Here is a 15,463-nt window from a genome sequence, read left to right as displayed (position 1 = left end):
CTAGGTTACTGTATATGGGTGCTAGTGACAGTTTTTTTTTTCAGGGTTTCTGTATGTTTGAAAGTGTGCTATATAAAAAATCAATTTAAATTAGGAATATTTTTCCCCTACAAAACACATCATAAAAATATTGACAATATATAGAAAACTGCTTGGAAATTCTGGCTTTAAAAAAGGTATACTGTATTATTTAGGGCTGGGAAAGGTCATTTTTTAAAAGGCAAAACCTATAGAAAAAGAGTAACATATCTGAAAACATAAAATTAACTTTTTCTTAACAAAATCACAAAGTATACATACACTTGTAAAAATACATACACCATATACAACGAAAGATTTTAATCCATGAGTAGACAGATGTTTATAAATCATTAAGAAACAGACTACTACTCCAGACCCAGCACAGTGGCTAACACCTGTAAGTCCAGCAATTTGAGAGGCTGAGGTGAGTGGATTGCTTGAGCTCGGGAGTTTGAGACCACCCCAAGCAACACGGTGAAACCCCATCTCTACAAAAATACATAAATCAGCTGGGCATGGTGGTACATGCCTGTAGTCCCAGCTACTTGGGAGGCTGAGGCTGGAGGATTGGTTGAGCCCAGAAGGTCAAGGCTGCAGTGAGCCATGTTCATGCCACTGAATTCTAGCCTAGCCAACAAAGTGAGACACTGTCTCAAAAAACAAAACAAAAAAAAAAAAAAAGAAAAAGGAATAGACTACTACTCCAAAGAAAAACAGGATATGAACAGCAATTCAAAACAGAAAATATAAACTGCTAATAAGCAAAAGAAAAGATTAACAACTCTATCAGCAACAAAGAAATCCACAATTTTAAAGCAAAAATGTAATTTTTTACCTATGTGATGTCATAAGCAAAGATAAAAAGTTGAGTCAAATTTGTTTTAGTAAGCTAACATAAGATTAAAAAATATCAACTATGCTGTTGACATTTATTTTGACATATAAGTGTATATATACATATAATTTGACATATATACATACATCAAAATGTATATTTTTGTTTTATATAGATTATATGTGTACATATATACATATACGCACATGTGTACATGTATGTCTGTATGCATACATATACCTATATGTATATGCACATATACATACATACGTCAAAATGTGTGTGTGTATGTGTGTGTGTGTGTGTGTGTGTATATATATATATATACATTGTTTTTTTTTTTTTTAAGAAACAGTGTCTCATTCTGTTGCCCAGGCTACAGTGCAGTGATGCAATCCTAGCTCACTGCAGCCTCTAATTCCTGGACTCCAGTAATCCTCCCACTTAAGCCTCCTGAGTAACTGGAACTACAGGCACACACCACCATGCTTGGCTAATTTTTTAAGTTTTTGCAGAGACAAGGTCTCCCTACATTCCCCAGTCTGGTATAGAACTCATGTGCTCAAGCGATCCTCTCACCTCACCCTCCCAAAGCACTGGAATTACAGGCATGAGCCACGGTACCCAGACAGAAATTAAAATATTCTTGATTGTCCAGGTTTCTCAGTAATTTTCCTATTTCATAAATACTCTTGTTCTCTTTAGACTGACTGTCCCTATGAAACTCAAAACAATACACTTGGCATTTCTAACCAAAGCTTCTACCTCCTTCCCTACTCTGTTTGGGCCACATTACAGTACTTAAGATCCTCAAGCATCAAGACCATTTCTATCATTACCTCATAATAAAAATAAGCTCAGTTACATGGATATTCACCTTCAATTCCTTTACGTGAATTAGAAAAATTTAGTTTATATATCGGAAGATTTCCACTCACGAAGTGTTCCTATACTAAAGTACACAAAGCTTTTATCACAGCAGTTGCCCAGAACAAAAGGAAGATAAAACAGCCCATGTTCACAAAGGTCCCCCTACCCATCTCTCATTCATACAGGACTGTAACACTACAAGAACAAAAGTCTCTCATTCATAAAGGACTATAACAATAGAAGAACAAAAGTCCTAATATTTACAAGTCTCGACTTCTGCTTTTCTCCATAATACAGACTCAAAGGGAAAATCAAAGCGACATAAGCCTATCACAGCAGAGGAAGCTAGATCCTCAATGCATGGCATAACACTTCATTTCTTTCTTATGAAAAGGAGCATCCTCTAAAACAACAATAGGAGCTATCGTTTATTAAGTGTTTACTTGGCCGGGCACAGTAGCTTACTGAGGATACAGCTACTCAACTACTTGGACTGAGGTGAGAAGATTGCTTGAGCCGAGTTTGATGCCAACCTGGACAATAAAGCAAGACCCCATCTCTAAAAATATAATATATTAAGTGCTTACTGTTGGCTAGCATTTGCTAACCACTTTAAATATATCTAGTTCGCACAATCTATGACATAAATTATACTTACGACATAAGTTACACTAACTATTCTACAGATTAAAAACAAACAGCTAAGTGATAAAACTGGAGCATGAACTGAGCTTTGGTTTAAAACCCAAGCATGTTCTTGAGCCATTACTTTACACGGACTCTCAAGGTTTTTTAAAAGGAAGGATGGGCAAAATTCTGCACAGAATTTCTAAATAATCAAACAAAACTCATTTATTTAGATTCAAAAAATTCAATTATGAGAAAAAAACAGAAGTAACTAAACTGTCACTAACATCTCAAAGTCCTTGATACTTTTTAAGAATCTGATGTAGATTTTGTAGGAGTTAAGATTACTTTCAGGGTGTGTTCTAGAGTAAGTAACAACTCAATATCAGAACAATGACTCTAACCCTGAAAATACAACAAGATTATTTTAATTCACAATAAAACAATAAACTTAATAGTGTTCATTTAACTCAGAGATGATGTCTTTTAATCAAGATAAATTCAGATAAGAGGTGTACAAGGAAACTATACTGGGCTCTACTGTTTATGAAAAAAATATATAAACCATTCTATTTGTTCCCCTTTTAAATTAACCATAAAAAGTACTATTAAACCCATAAATAATGTATAACATAAAAACAGAAGCTCAATTTTCTATTTTGGCTTTTTTAATCTATTTGAGAAGGGGTAGAAAGAGTGTTGGCTGGGCGCGGTGGCTCACGCCTGTAATCCCAGCACTTTGGGAGGCCGAGGTGGGGGGATCACGAGGTCAAGAGATCGAAACCATCCTGGCTAACATGGTGAAACCCCATCTCTAAGAAAAATACAAAAATTAGCCAGGCGTGGTGGCACACGCCTGTGGTCCCAGCTACTCGGGAAGCTGTGGCAGAAGAATCGTTTGAACCCAGGAGGAGGAGGCTGCAGTGATCCAAGATTGCGCCACTGCACTCCAGCCTTGCTACAGAGCAAGACTTCATATCAAAAAAAAAAAAAAAGAAAGAGAAGAAAGAGTGTAAGGTTAGGGAAAAAACCCCGAGAAAGCACGCTTGCAAGCCTGTAGACACAAAGAAGAATAATGAAGACAGAAAAGAAAAAAAAAAAATACACAAAGCATCAGTGACAAGAAAACAAAAAAGCATACAGTGTAAGTATAGAAAGGAATAGACATAGATTGAACCACAAAGGACCTTGATGGCATAATCTCCAACTAAGTACAATGTTACTGCAACAGGAGGAACACCACACTCCTTGATTATAATAGTTTATTCTATTATTATGTGTACCAAGATAAGCATCTGTTGCATAGAGACTGAAATTATATGTGCTTAATATCTACAATTTCATTTATATCAGTACAAATTTTATTTGTAATAACTTAGCCCTAAGTCTCATTACCTACTGCACAGTACTATTAACACCACTCAAGTCAACTACATATTTTTTCAAAGATTTTTAACACTCCTCATCTTTCTGTTCTAAGACAATTCAATAGAAGAGCTTGTATAAATTGAGAGCCACTTTACATAAAACTTTATCAAATTGACAAGAACCATAGTACTTCTCATGTCAGAAAACTGTACAATAATATAGCATTTTAAAAGCATAATATGCAAGTGCACTAAAATCTTTTCTTTCCATTTTATTTACAGTAAGTTTTAGTGTCCAGAAGAAACACATTGGTTAGCCAAAAATTCTAGTTATGATCATATTACGCAGGTGTCATCCCTTTTGATTTCCTCTTGAAATTCAGTCTAACTCTCACTCTTAGCATTCACTTTGGAAATGCAATACTTAAAAAAAAAGTTAGTAAAAACTGAGATAGAAAGTAAGAAGAGAATTAGATTACCTGGATCATAGAGGATTACACTGACATTTCAACACTATCTCAATGAAACAAAGAACACTAAAACAACTTCAAACATATTAAATTCCAGGTTTTGAAAATAAACCACTTGCTATTTATATCAGAGGAAATAAGAATAAAGCCTAGGATTTATTGTTACTGTAGGAAACACTGCACAGTACTTGAATTACTTCACTTAATACTCACAACAACCCTATGAGGTTAGTACCATTAATTTATAAGTCATATATATGAGAAAACCGAGGCTCAGAAAGTTTAGGAACTTTTACAAGGTCAAAATGCTCAGAAGCGAAAAAATTTAGATTCAAATCCAAACAATCTGACACCAGCCATCACTCTTAACGAAAAGTATATATTTTTATTCAGAAATTAGAAATATTTGGTTTGGGATTAGAGAAGATATATACACACATATAAAAAAGATGATTAACACTGAATCCTAGTAAAAGATAATCTAACTTTCATCGTCACATAAATTTTGTGTTAGTGTCTACTACAGGATTGAATATTCTGAGGTACTGACATTAATTTCTGGAGTTCTGGATTAATAAAATACATTTTTAATGAATCATAAAATACTCTCAAGCCTATTTGGTTTTTCTAAAACCTTTATTCGACCAATACTCACTATTTGTAAAGTACATTATTTCAGTTTCTTTTCCTGTGTCTTTGTGGTGTTCCACCCTCAACCCCTGGGCCACAGAGCACTGCAGGACCATGGCCCATTAGAAATCAGGCTGCACAGAAGGTGGTGAGTGGCGGGCGTTACGGCAGGGAGTGGGCTTTACCGCCTGAGGTCGGCCTCCTGTCAGATCAGCAAGGACAGTAGATTCTCATAAGAGCATGACCCTTATTGTGAATTGCACATGCAAGGATCTAGGCTGCATGCTCCTTATGAGGATTTCATGCCTGATAATCTGAGGTGGAACAGTTTAATCCCAAAACCATTCCCCTCAACTGCTGTCCGTGGAAAAATCGTCTTCCACAAAACCAGTCCCTGGTGCCATAAAGGTTGGAGACCGTTGTTCTAGCCCATTTATTTTACTCTCCTGACTCCCACCAGGATTAAGACTATTGCAGTACTTTAAGTGTTGAGCGCTTAGGCACTGTACAATAAAAAGATCAGATGTTAGTAATTAACACCAGATGTAAAATAGCTGATTATATTAATAGTTGCAGTCTGGGCCGGGCGCGGTGGCTCACGCCTGTAATCCCAGCACTTTGGGAGGCCGAGGCGGGTGGATCACGAGGTCGAGAGATCGAGACCATCCTGGTCAACATTGTGAAACCCCGTCTCTATTAATACAAAAAAAAAAATTAGCTGGGCATGGTGGCGCGTGCCTGTAATCCCAGCTACTCAGGAGGCTGAGGCAGGAGAATTGCCTGAACCCAGGAGGCGGAGGTTGCGGTGAGCCGAGATCGCGCCATTGCACTCCAGCCTGGGTAACAAGAGCGAGACTCCGTCTCAAAAAAAAAAAAAAAAAAAAAAAAAAAAAAAAAAAAAAAATAGTTGCAGTCTGATTAAACGCCAATTGTGTTTCTCAGCTGAGAAAAAATTCTGAGAAAAAAAGGCTATCTCAAACTTGGGAAAAGAACAAATTGCAAAATACAATATTACAGCCTGGAGAAACACCGGGTAACACAATATCATATCTTAAAGTCAGACCATTATTTCCTAATACTATGTAAGAACAGAAATAAGGTGAAATTTTATTTCATATTTAACTCTTCCGCTAAAGTGGCACAACTTCAGTTTTATAATTACCAAGCTTTACATGACAGTGAATCCAAAGGCCATTCTCCACACATGCATGTTGTCACACAACTCTAGCCCGAAAATAAAAGAAATCACAAAGAATCGTAACTCTTTCCTATGCTAAGCCAGTAAGGCTGAAAATCGCCTCCAAGTTTCAGGAACAAAACCAATTCAGGTTTAAATGGAGTAAGAGCCAAGGGTTCTCCAACAATGCACTGCTAAGGTCAAGAGCAAAGCTGGATTCACCTTAGGGTCTTCACAGATGCATCAGAATAAAAAGATCCCTTAGGAAATCAGAGAAAACAGTGCAGTAAGTCAACAATGGTGAATTATTCCAGTTGATGTACATGATCCTTATAATGTATCCAGATCCGGAATTCCGTTGTATTATAGATGGGCGAACGACCTAACAGTACTCTGTCTCCAACATTGAACAGGGAGGCATTTTAGTCAAGAGACTATGGTAGCAGCTGCCTTCCTTAAAAATGGACCCCCAAAAGTTTCCAACTTTGAAATCATGGCCAAATTTTTACTGATACAAACTTTCAAGGTAGCATTAAAGGTCATACAAACTGGAACACTCAACAAAATGATTTGATGAAAATCAGCATTATTGTATTATTATAAACAAAGCTTTATTTAAATGTATCTAGTTTAGGAATTAAATTTTAAATAATATTCACAAAATCATAATAAATATCAAGTAGGAAGAACTACAAAATAAAATCCGACTCCTTTTGGCATTTATAATTGGTTCTATCAAAATAACAACCTAATCAGATTTTTCCCTGTAGGAAAAATTAAGACAGAATTACATTCCTAACTAAAAGCCGCAGGTTCAACATTTTTTTGACCTGTTGCTCTTAAACACAATATTAAACCACAGTGTACTTACTATATAAAATGTCTAATGAACACAGATAGTAACCATTCCTTTAAGGGAAATTAATGTAATAGTTTAGATTTATTGTTGACAATTTCACCGTAGTAATTTTTCACTTTAATTTTTCTTGAGAAAATATTCAACATTCATTAATTCAATAGATATTTGCATATGCTAAGTATCAACCTCTATTCTAGGCTCTGGGAATACAACTGTGAGGCCCATCCTCAGGAGTTTACACTATTAGGGAAAAACATGTAACAAGCAAATAAATAAATACCTAACACATGGAAGTGGGAACTCCAGGATCAAGTATTTACTTTCACCAGGCTGACTCTTCAATTGCAGGAATTCTATTTCAGAGCTGCTGTCTCATCCAAACTAATAGATTTACCAGGGGTTGTAAAGCTAACTCAAGTCATATTTATCTTTTAATTATATTCTCCAATCTTTTCCCCACCTTAACTTTTCACCCCTTACTGGTATCACTTTATTCTGACAAAAGACCTCATGGCTTCCACTCTGATGGCCTAAGTGGTACAATGTTAAATTTCGCAGTGATAGTGATTTCTGAGGCCAGATTTCCCAAATGACTCACCACTTCAACACCAGAATGTATTAGCATGTGCCTAGCACCAAGTAGGCATATTCACCCGTTTAGTGAACAAATTAATCCATAAAAATCAATCTCCAGTACAAGTTGTAACCAAAGCCTTATAAACATCATCCTTAATAACAGCTTTTCCTTTTAGGGATTTACCAAGTCTGATTAAAAATAAAAGATTTCTCTTCCCACAAATGTTTGGGAATATGTACAGACAAATGACTGGTAACCCTCAAATAATTCACCTTTTTCAAAACATTTTTTAGAACTTTGCTTTAAGGTGGCCAGGCAGGGTGGCTCACGCCTGTAATCCTACCACTTTGGGAGGTGAGGTGGGTGGATCACAAGGTCGGGAGATTGAGACCACCCTGGCTAACATGGTGAAACTCTGTCTTTACTAAAAATACAAAAAATTAGCCGGGCATGGCAGCACGTGCCTGTAGTCCCAGCTACTCAGGAGGCTAAAGCAGGAGAACTGTTTGAACCCGGGAGGCGTAGGCTGCAGTGAGCTGAGATCAAGCCACTGTACTCCAGCCGGGGCCACAGAGTGAGACTCTGTCTCCTTAAAAAAAAAAAAAAAGGAGAGTAAACTTTGCTTTAAGGCATGCTTTGAAATCGGTTTACCAACCACACAAGAAACTAGCCCCTTTTTACTAATTTGCAAAAAATGTTTTTCTTTCACTTCTTTTAGTCTATTCCTCGCCTCCCCTGTAACTGCACTAATAGCCGGGGGACTCCCCTGCTAATTTTCGCTCAGGACCCACCCACCTATCCACCAAGAAAATAGTTAGCAATAAACCTAGATGGAGCCTAGGATTTAAATTTATCAGCACAAGGCATATACAGAAAAAAAAAAAAAAGATGTATTAACTACTAATATTTGTATAATGACTGGCAATTTACAAAGTTACACCCTCCATCATCTTATATGACCTTCATAACAATGTGAGAACAGCGAAAAAGGTGCTATTATCCCAATTTTACACAGAAGGAAATTAAAGCTTAGAAAGTTCAAACTACTTCCCCAACATCCCATCATAAGTAAGTGGTAAAGCTGAGTATCATCCTTTATAATGCTTAACATATGGTCTTGAGTGTTGCCACAGGTATAATTTGTTGATAGACATAGTATTTATCACTGTAACTCCAGTCTATCTATTTAACTTCAAACACTTTTAAAATGTTAAAACAGTTTAAGAGCTATCTGCTTGCTTCAGGATTCCTTCTCCTTACATTTATTTAAGGCATTGAATCATCAAAATTAAACCTGACTCTGAAATAGCAAGTCAATTCCAGATTACAATCGAGGAGGTACTTCATGGTCTGTGAAACCACAATATTTCAAAGCACAGTTTTTAAAAAGCCATAATCTGACAGCCTCACTCAGGGAAAGCTGTAAAGTCATTGTGGTGAATAATTTTAGATGTCAGCTTGACTAGATTAAGGAATACCTAGAAACCTGGTAAAGCACTGCTTTGGGTGTATCTGTGAAGATGTTTCCAGAGAAGACTGAGATTAGCACATGAGTCTGAGTGGACTACCTGGAGACCTGCCTTCCATGTGGGCAGGCACCATCCAATCCACTGGGGCCCAAAGATAACAAAAACAGAAAGCTGTGTATCTATTGGAGTTGGGATACACTTTTCCACTCCAGAACTTGGATTAAAGTGTAAACCATACATGTGATAAGGGGATAACAGACAAAATATAAAAGGAACTCAATTCAATTTCAAGAAAATAACTCATTTTAAAAATGGGCAAAGGACTTGAACAGACATGTCTCAAAAGAAGACATACTTCTGGCCAATAAATAGATGAAAAACTGCTAAGCATCACTAACCATTAGGAAAATGCAAATTAAAACCACAATGAGATATCACCTCACACCTGTTAGAATGTTTATAATCAAAAAGATGAGAATTAAGTGATGCCACGGATGTGAAGGGAATTCTTGTACACTGTAGGCAGAAATGTAAATTAGTATAAACATTATGGAAAATGGTATGTAGGTTCCTCAAAAACCTAAAAATAGACCTACCATACAATCTCACTTCTGGGTATATTTCCAAAAAATGGAACGCATTATATTAAAAGGATGTCTGCACTCCCAGGTTCACTGCAGCATTAGTCAGAAAATCCAAGATATAGAATCAATTTAAGTGTCCATCAATGGATAAACAGATGAAGAGAATGTAGTATACAGATACAATGAAATACTAATTGGGCTTAAAAGAGAAGGAAATTCTGTCACTTGCTACAACATGAATGAACATGGAGGACATCATGCTAAGTGAAAAAAGCCAAGCATGGGAAGACAAATACCACATGATCTCACTTACATGTGGAATCTTAAAAAGTCGAACTCACAGAAGTAGACAGCAGAATGATAGATATCAGAGCCAGGAGAAGAAGGAGCAATGGGGATATACCACTCAAAGAGTACAAAATTTCAGATAGACAGATGGAAGAAAGTTTTAGATCAATTAAACAACTGTCAATAATAATGTATTATATTTTTAAATAACTAAATTTCAAGTGTCTCACCACAAAAAATAAGGTGATATATTATTCAGCTGCATTTAATCACTCTACACTGTACACATATTTCAAAATATCACACTGTATGCCATAAATGTATACAAGTATGACTGTCAGTTACAATATTAATTTTTAAACAATTATTTAAGAATGTTTATCAATATTCCTCTTGGTTTGTCAAAAGATGCCAAGTAAGGTTGTGTGTAGAGTGGCAAGCCAAACTCATTTTAGATACTGATGTCCTTCCACTCCCATTATAAAACCCCTTTCCTACCCCTTAACACCCTCTGAATGCCAGTGGAGCTATGGACTTCTTGCTCTGGTTAGTAGCTCTTGCAATGTCATTAATAATTAAAGAAATAGCTTATTTAGCTTAAGGATTAATCTACCCCAAGAGTATTTCTATTACAAATATATTAATCAACAAAACCAAGTAATAATATTTTACTAAGCACTTACGGGCAAGACAACTGTGTGTGAATGTGTGTGTGTATGTGCGTATTCAAAAGGACCCCTGGATGTTCAGGGAGCCTTTCTTGATACATAACTCATCACTCCAGATTTCTCTAAGTGAAATACAAGGAAGTACTTTCATTTCCATGGTTAAATAACTTTGCAATATGCTGTAAATTCTATCATCTTCTTTGAAAATAAATCACCTATCAAAAGCTATGGGAAGTCCTCCAGAGAGGAAACCTATTAACTTTCTTTAGGCAAATATCCTCCAAATTTATTTGAACCACAAAATCTTTTACTTCCTTAACAACTATTAATGTCGAACTTCTCAAAGTGCTGCAGTTTATGCCTTTTCCCATTTATATCAGATCTGTTAACTCTGAGAATCACTGTTAATATTGAAAAATCAACAAATCTGGATGGAAGTTACAACATAAATACAACCTATTTTTATTTAATAGTCACTTAATGATCCACATTTACAAACAACTCAAACAACTAATAACTTTAAATAACTATGCTTTTTATTATTTTTAGAAACACATGACAAGTGACAACAGGTTGATAACTGGTTTTTATGCAAAAACAACCTCTAACCACCACAATACTGAAAAGTATTCAGCATATTTTCCTACATTTCTTACCTTTAGTTTTCTGTAATTATAAATGCTCAGAATTGTAAACCTAATTGCTCATGAAGTATCAAGAAAAGTTAAACCTAATTGCTCTTGAAGTATTGAGAAAAGTTTAAAAGTGTGTTTGATGAAAATTCACTGATAAAAAATTCATTACCTTCGAATGTCGTGAAAACTTAGGGTCATTAAAACAAATTTTCAGGTAAACAAACATCCCATGTCCTAATTTGGATACATGTATTTACTGCTAAAAGAAAGAAAGAAAGAAAGAGAGAGAGAGAGAAAAGGAAAGGAAAGAAAGAGAAAGAGAAAGAAAAAGAAAGAAGAAAAAGAAAAGAAGGGATAGAGGGAAACTGAGTATTAAACAAATAATTTTCATGTACACTATGACAAATTTTTTGCAATGTATAGCAGGAGTCACATTAGGAGTCAGAAGTCCTAACAGAAGCAAGAACAGAAGGGGAAAAAAATCTAACTGGATATTAAAAAAAAAAAAAAAAAAAAAAAAAAAAAAAAAAAACAACTAGCTAGACATTACATACAGTTCATCCCTGTATGTAAAAAGAAAAAAAATACGTGAATATGATTAGCAAGTTTTCTAAATAATTCCATTGTATTTAGGATAAAATAATATAAATTGAAGCCAAAAAGTTTAGATTGGGAACTATAATCAGGGCTATACTTTCAATTTACACTAATTTATCATATTTCATAGGTTTAAAGTTCAATGTACATATTAATTTGCTCAATTGAGTGATTTTCCATTTTAGCTTAACTTAAAATAGTCCTTAATTGATCACCTGTGTGGCTTCTCATTTCTGAAAAGGTTTCAATTAGAGATATATTTTTGGCCAACAAGTGCAGTGGCTCAGGCCTGTAAACCCAGCTACTCCGGAGGCTGAGGCATGAGAATCGCTTGAACCTGGGAGGCCGAGATTGCAGTGAGCTGAGATTGCGCCACTGCACTCCAGCCTGGGTGACAGAGCGAGACATTGTCTCAAAAAAAAAAAAAGATACATTTTGACAAAATGCAAAACTGAAAAGTTTTATATGAACATTTAACATTACCATTCTCATTATGTATCTAGGTACTTAGTATCCTCACCTCAGTTTAAAAAAAAAAAACTAAAAATAGTATGCTGATGTTATCAGCTACAAAGAAATTTAATGATATATTCCATACTGAATCACAAAAAGCACATAATTTGGATTAAGATGACCTAAATGTGATTCCTGTCTCCTCTACTTTTTATATAACTTTAAACAAGCTATTTTAACTTTCCCAATCTGTTTTATCATTGGTTAATGGGGATAGTATCACCTACTTCACTGCTGAGATGTAAAGAAATCAAGCATATAGTACAATTCACCACTTTCTGAGCACAGTAAATGCTAACATGACTATCATAAAGACAAGGGAATCTTTCATAGCAGCTTATCAGTACACATTTTGAGACCTAACATAAATTAAATCACATCTCCTAAAAGCTGCTGATCTAAGTCAGCAATGTCTAGGAGAAGTAATAAAAAGGAACTCCCATACTAATTTTTAGTAGCCAATATTGAGTGAAATTTTATATCTAAAATACATCAAAATAGGACTATTTTATGAGGCATAGAAGCCTTGTTTAAAAATGAAAAGGAAAAAAGCTAAGGTAAAGCAAAAAGTAATAATCATTTTCAGTTTACTGACAATATTCAGACGAGGAAGTACAATAGCATGTTTTAAAATCTATCAAGAGAGCTGAGAACTACTTGAAAGGCAGCTGAGCAAAATGGTCAGAGATCTCTACTGAGAGTTAGGAGATGAGATTACAGTTTCAACTGTCACTAGTATTTAATAATTGACCTTGGACAAGAGTCTCTGGGCTTCAGTTTCCTAATCTTTAAACGACTACTAAAAACTATAGGGAAAACTTAAGTACAATTTAATCTGGGCCTTACTCTGGAGAGGCAATCTAGAGAAGAAGTTAATAGAATGGGCTAGGTAGCAACTGCCAAGGTTGGAATCCTGGTTTTGCCACTTATAAGCTGTGCAGTGTTCACACAAAAAGCACTAAAGTACAGTTTACTTAAAACTATCACTGATTTACTGCTTAAAATATTTCTCTAAAACACAAAATTGCATTAAAATACAGAAGCTAGGAAAGTTCTATCTTTCCAAGTCATTTTAATAGCAGACAAAGGAGCAGTTCATTTTAAAGTATTAAAACTCTAAAACATGCTAACATAAGCCAAGTTTAATCAAAAGATCATCTCACATAATATTACACATTAGAGACTAAACACTTATTATAAGGCTAATTGTTCCCACCACAATATCACACTTACGGTAAAAATGGAACTTCTGCTACTCGTAAGTCTTTTTTCTGATCTATTACTGCGAATCACAACATAAGCTTATAATATAACCATAATCTCCAAGAATGAAATTAACTCCAAGAACGAAAAATCTGTATAATTTAGAAATATAAAGTGAACTTCAAACAACTAACAATACGTAGTGCAGAAGTTGCAATCAATCAGTAAGTATTTACTACATGTCAGGCTCCGTGCTTAGATTAGGTACAAACAGCAAAGTATAAAGTTCCTCAAAGTTAGTCAAGTTACAAGGACTTGAAATTTCAGGCAAGAGCGTGCTTTATCATCAGTTGCCACAAAATAAAAGCCACTCACCTACAAATGTTTTTATTTCCTTTTTGGCCCACGTAGGGATACCGCCCAATGCCCACTAAAACTGTTTCCTATTCTCAGTGCAGCCCAAAAAAATGCCCAAACCAGTCAGTTCCTCACGTCAGGATCCTGACAGTACTTAAAAGTGAGCGGCTTCGAAAAAGGTATTTCATCAAATCACAAGCTTCCGTATTTTAAGTTCAGCGACAGCTACACCTGCAGATACTACTACACAGAACTGGGCGAACCTGTCAAGTACCTAGTTGCACCAATTCAGTTCTTCCCCTTAAAGTGCTGCCAGTAAAGGCAAACTCTACTTCTTCAAAAAGTCGGCGTTTTGAAATGCCCATTAGGCACAGAAAAGGGAAATTGATTGGTTCGTCATAGTTGCCCTACTTCCATTTCAGGTCCAAGGAAAAAAATTATTCCACAGAGAGTAGCAAGGGGGCCACACGCCAATCTAGGAGGCAGATGCTAAACCGAACTTCGTCGATGACCACGATTTAAGCTAAAGGTGATGGGTGTGGGGGAGGGGGTGACACGACCGGGCCATCCAAGTGCAGCCTGAGATAAAAAGTCCACTCCAAGACGCAGGCAAAGTAGGGAGAGGGAAACACACCGGTCCGGCCGAGCGGCAACCTCGGGATGCTGACCGAGCTCGGAGGCGGAGGGCCCTGGAGCCCGGGGACCGGAGAGAGAGACCTCGGGCAACCTCGGAACAGGAACCAGCTGTAAGGCAGGGAGGCCAACGCTGCCACACAGTAGCGTGTAAGGGGACACCCAGAAGGCAGCGATGAGCTGGAAGGGAGCGACAGCAGGACGGAGACCAGTGCCAGGGGCGAGTGGCGAGTGACAACTGCGAAAGGCGAGGCACGGGCAGCCGGAGGTGGTGGGACTCTGTCGAGTCAGCACAGCTCCTGCTCTGGGGGCACTTGTAGGAACCCCGCTGCTCCTCGGGCCCCGGGGCCCGCGGCGTAGGGTCAGGCCCACCGTCCGGAGAGGTGATGTTCTCTGACGGGCTGGCGCCGGCCCCTTCCCCATTGCACAGGTAAACACTGGCCACCGTCGCCGCTTACCTCAGTTAACATTATTACTCCCCGGGGAAGTGAGGTCCTCCCTAGCCTCGCCTCATGGCAACAGCCGTAGCAGCAGCGAAAACTGCTCGGGCCGCCGCCAACGGCGGCAACTGCTCCTTCAATCCTCTCCCGGGCGGCGGCTCTACTCGGCTTCGCTGGCTTCCCCCCGGCCCGGTCGCTCGCGACGGACGCGCCGCCATCTTGGAAGAGCGACGTCCGCGTCTCCCTGCAACGTGCGCTCCCATTGGCGGGCGCGGGGGCTGCCAGCGTCTCGTGACCGTCTCCATAGCGCCGGCGCGCGGGGAAGGGGAGGCGGGTTCTCGGCTGTGGGCTCCGCGCTGGCGGGGAGGACCCCGGGACTGGGCGCCTGGGCCAACTTGGGACCGCTGGGAGTGCGGAGAGACCACGGCACCGGAACCCCCGCTGAACCGACGCACGCGCCCGCCGCGCCGGCGCATCCTCCGCCGCCCACTCGGGCTGGCCGGCCCTGGGGAGGGGAGAGAATGGCAGAGGCCAGCGCTTCGAATGATGGCGCTGCGGACCTCACTGCTCTCGGGGGACAAGGCGGCAGATTTCCCGTAGAAGAAGTTCCCTCTCGCATCTGCCTGGCCCCGCGGCGACCGAA

The 15,463-nt window shown here is 38.1% G+C and overlaps 1 protein-coding gene across 4 annotated transcripts in view; it reads right to left on the bottom strand.

Annotated features, from left to right (window-relative positions):
• Positions 1-15,049, bottom strand: part of SNX13 (sorting nexin 13) — a 133,698-nt gene extending 118,649 nt beyond the window's left edge. For 3 of the 4 annotated variants that reach the window (XM_021674181.2, XM_012450686.2, XM_012450687.2), the window contains exon 1: positions 14,839-15,049. Coding sequence is in view for 3 of the 4 variants with exons in the window: in XM_012450686.2 (XP_012306109.1) it covers positions 14,839-14,850 (12 nt within the window). In the remaining variant the exon portion in view is untranslated. The remainder of the gene's footprint in view (positions 1-14,838) is intronic. The other variant, XM_012450688.2, reaches the window with a different exon arrangement.
• Between the last annotated feature and the right edge of the window lie 414 nt (positions 15,050-15,463).

Source organism: Aotus nancymaae, unplaced genomic scaffold (genome assembly GCF_030222135.1).
Source record: "Aotus nancymaae isolate 86718 unplaced genomic scaffold, 86718_ANA_hifiasm-v0.15.2.pri h1tg000025l, whole genome shotgun sequence".
Lineage (NCBI taxonomy): Eukaryota > Metazoa > Chordata > Mammalia > Primates > Aotidae > Aotus > Aotus nancymaae.
The sequence above is the reverse complement of the archived record's forward strand: the minus strand, read 5'-3'. Positions and strand labels throughout refer to the sequence as shown.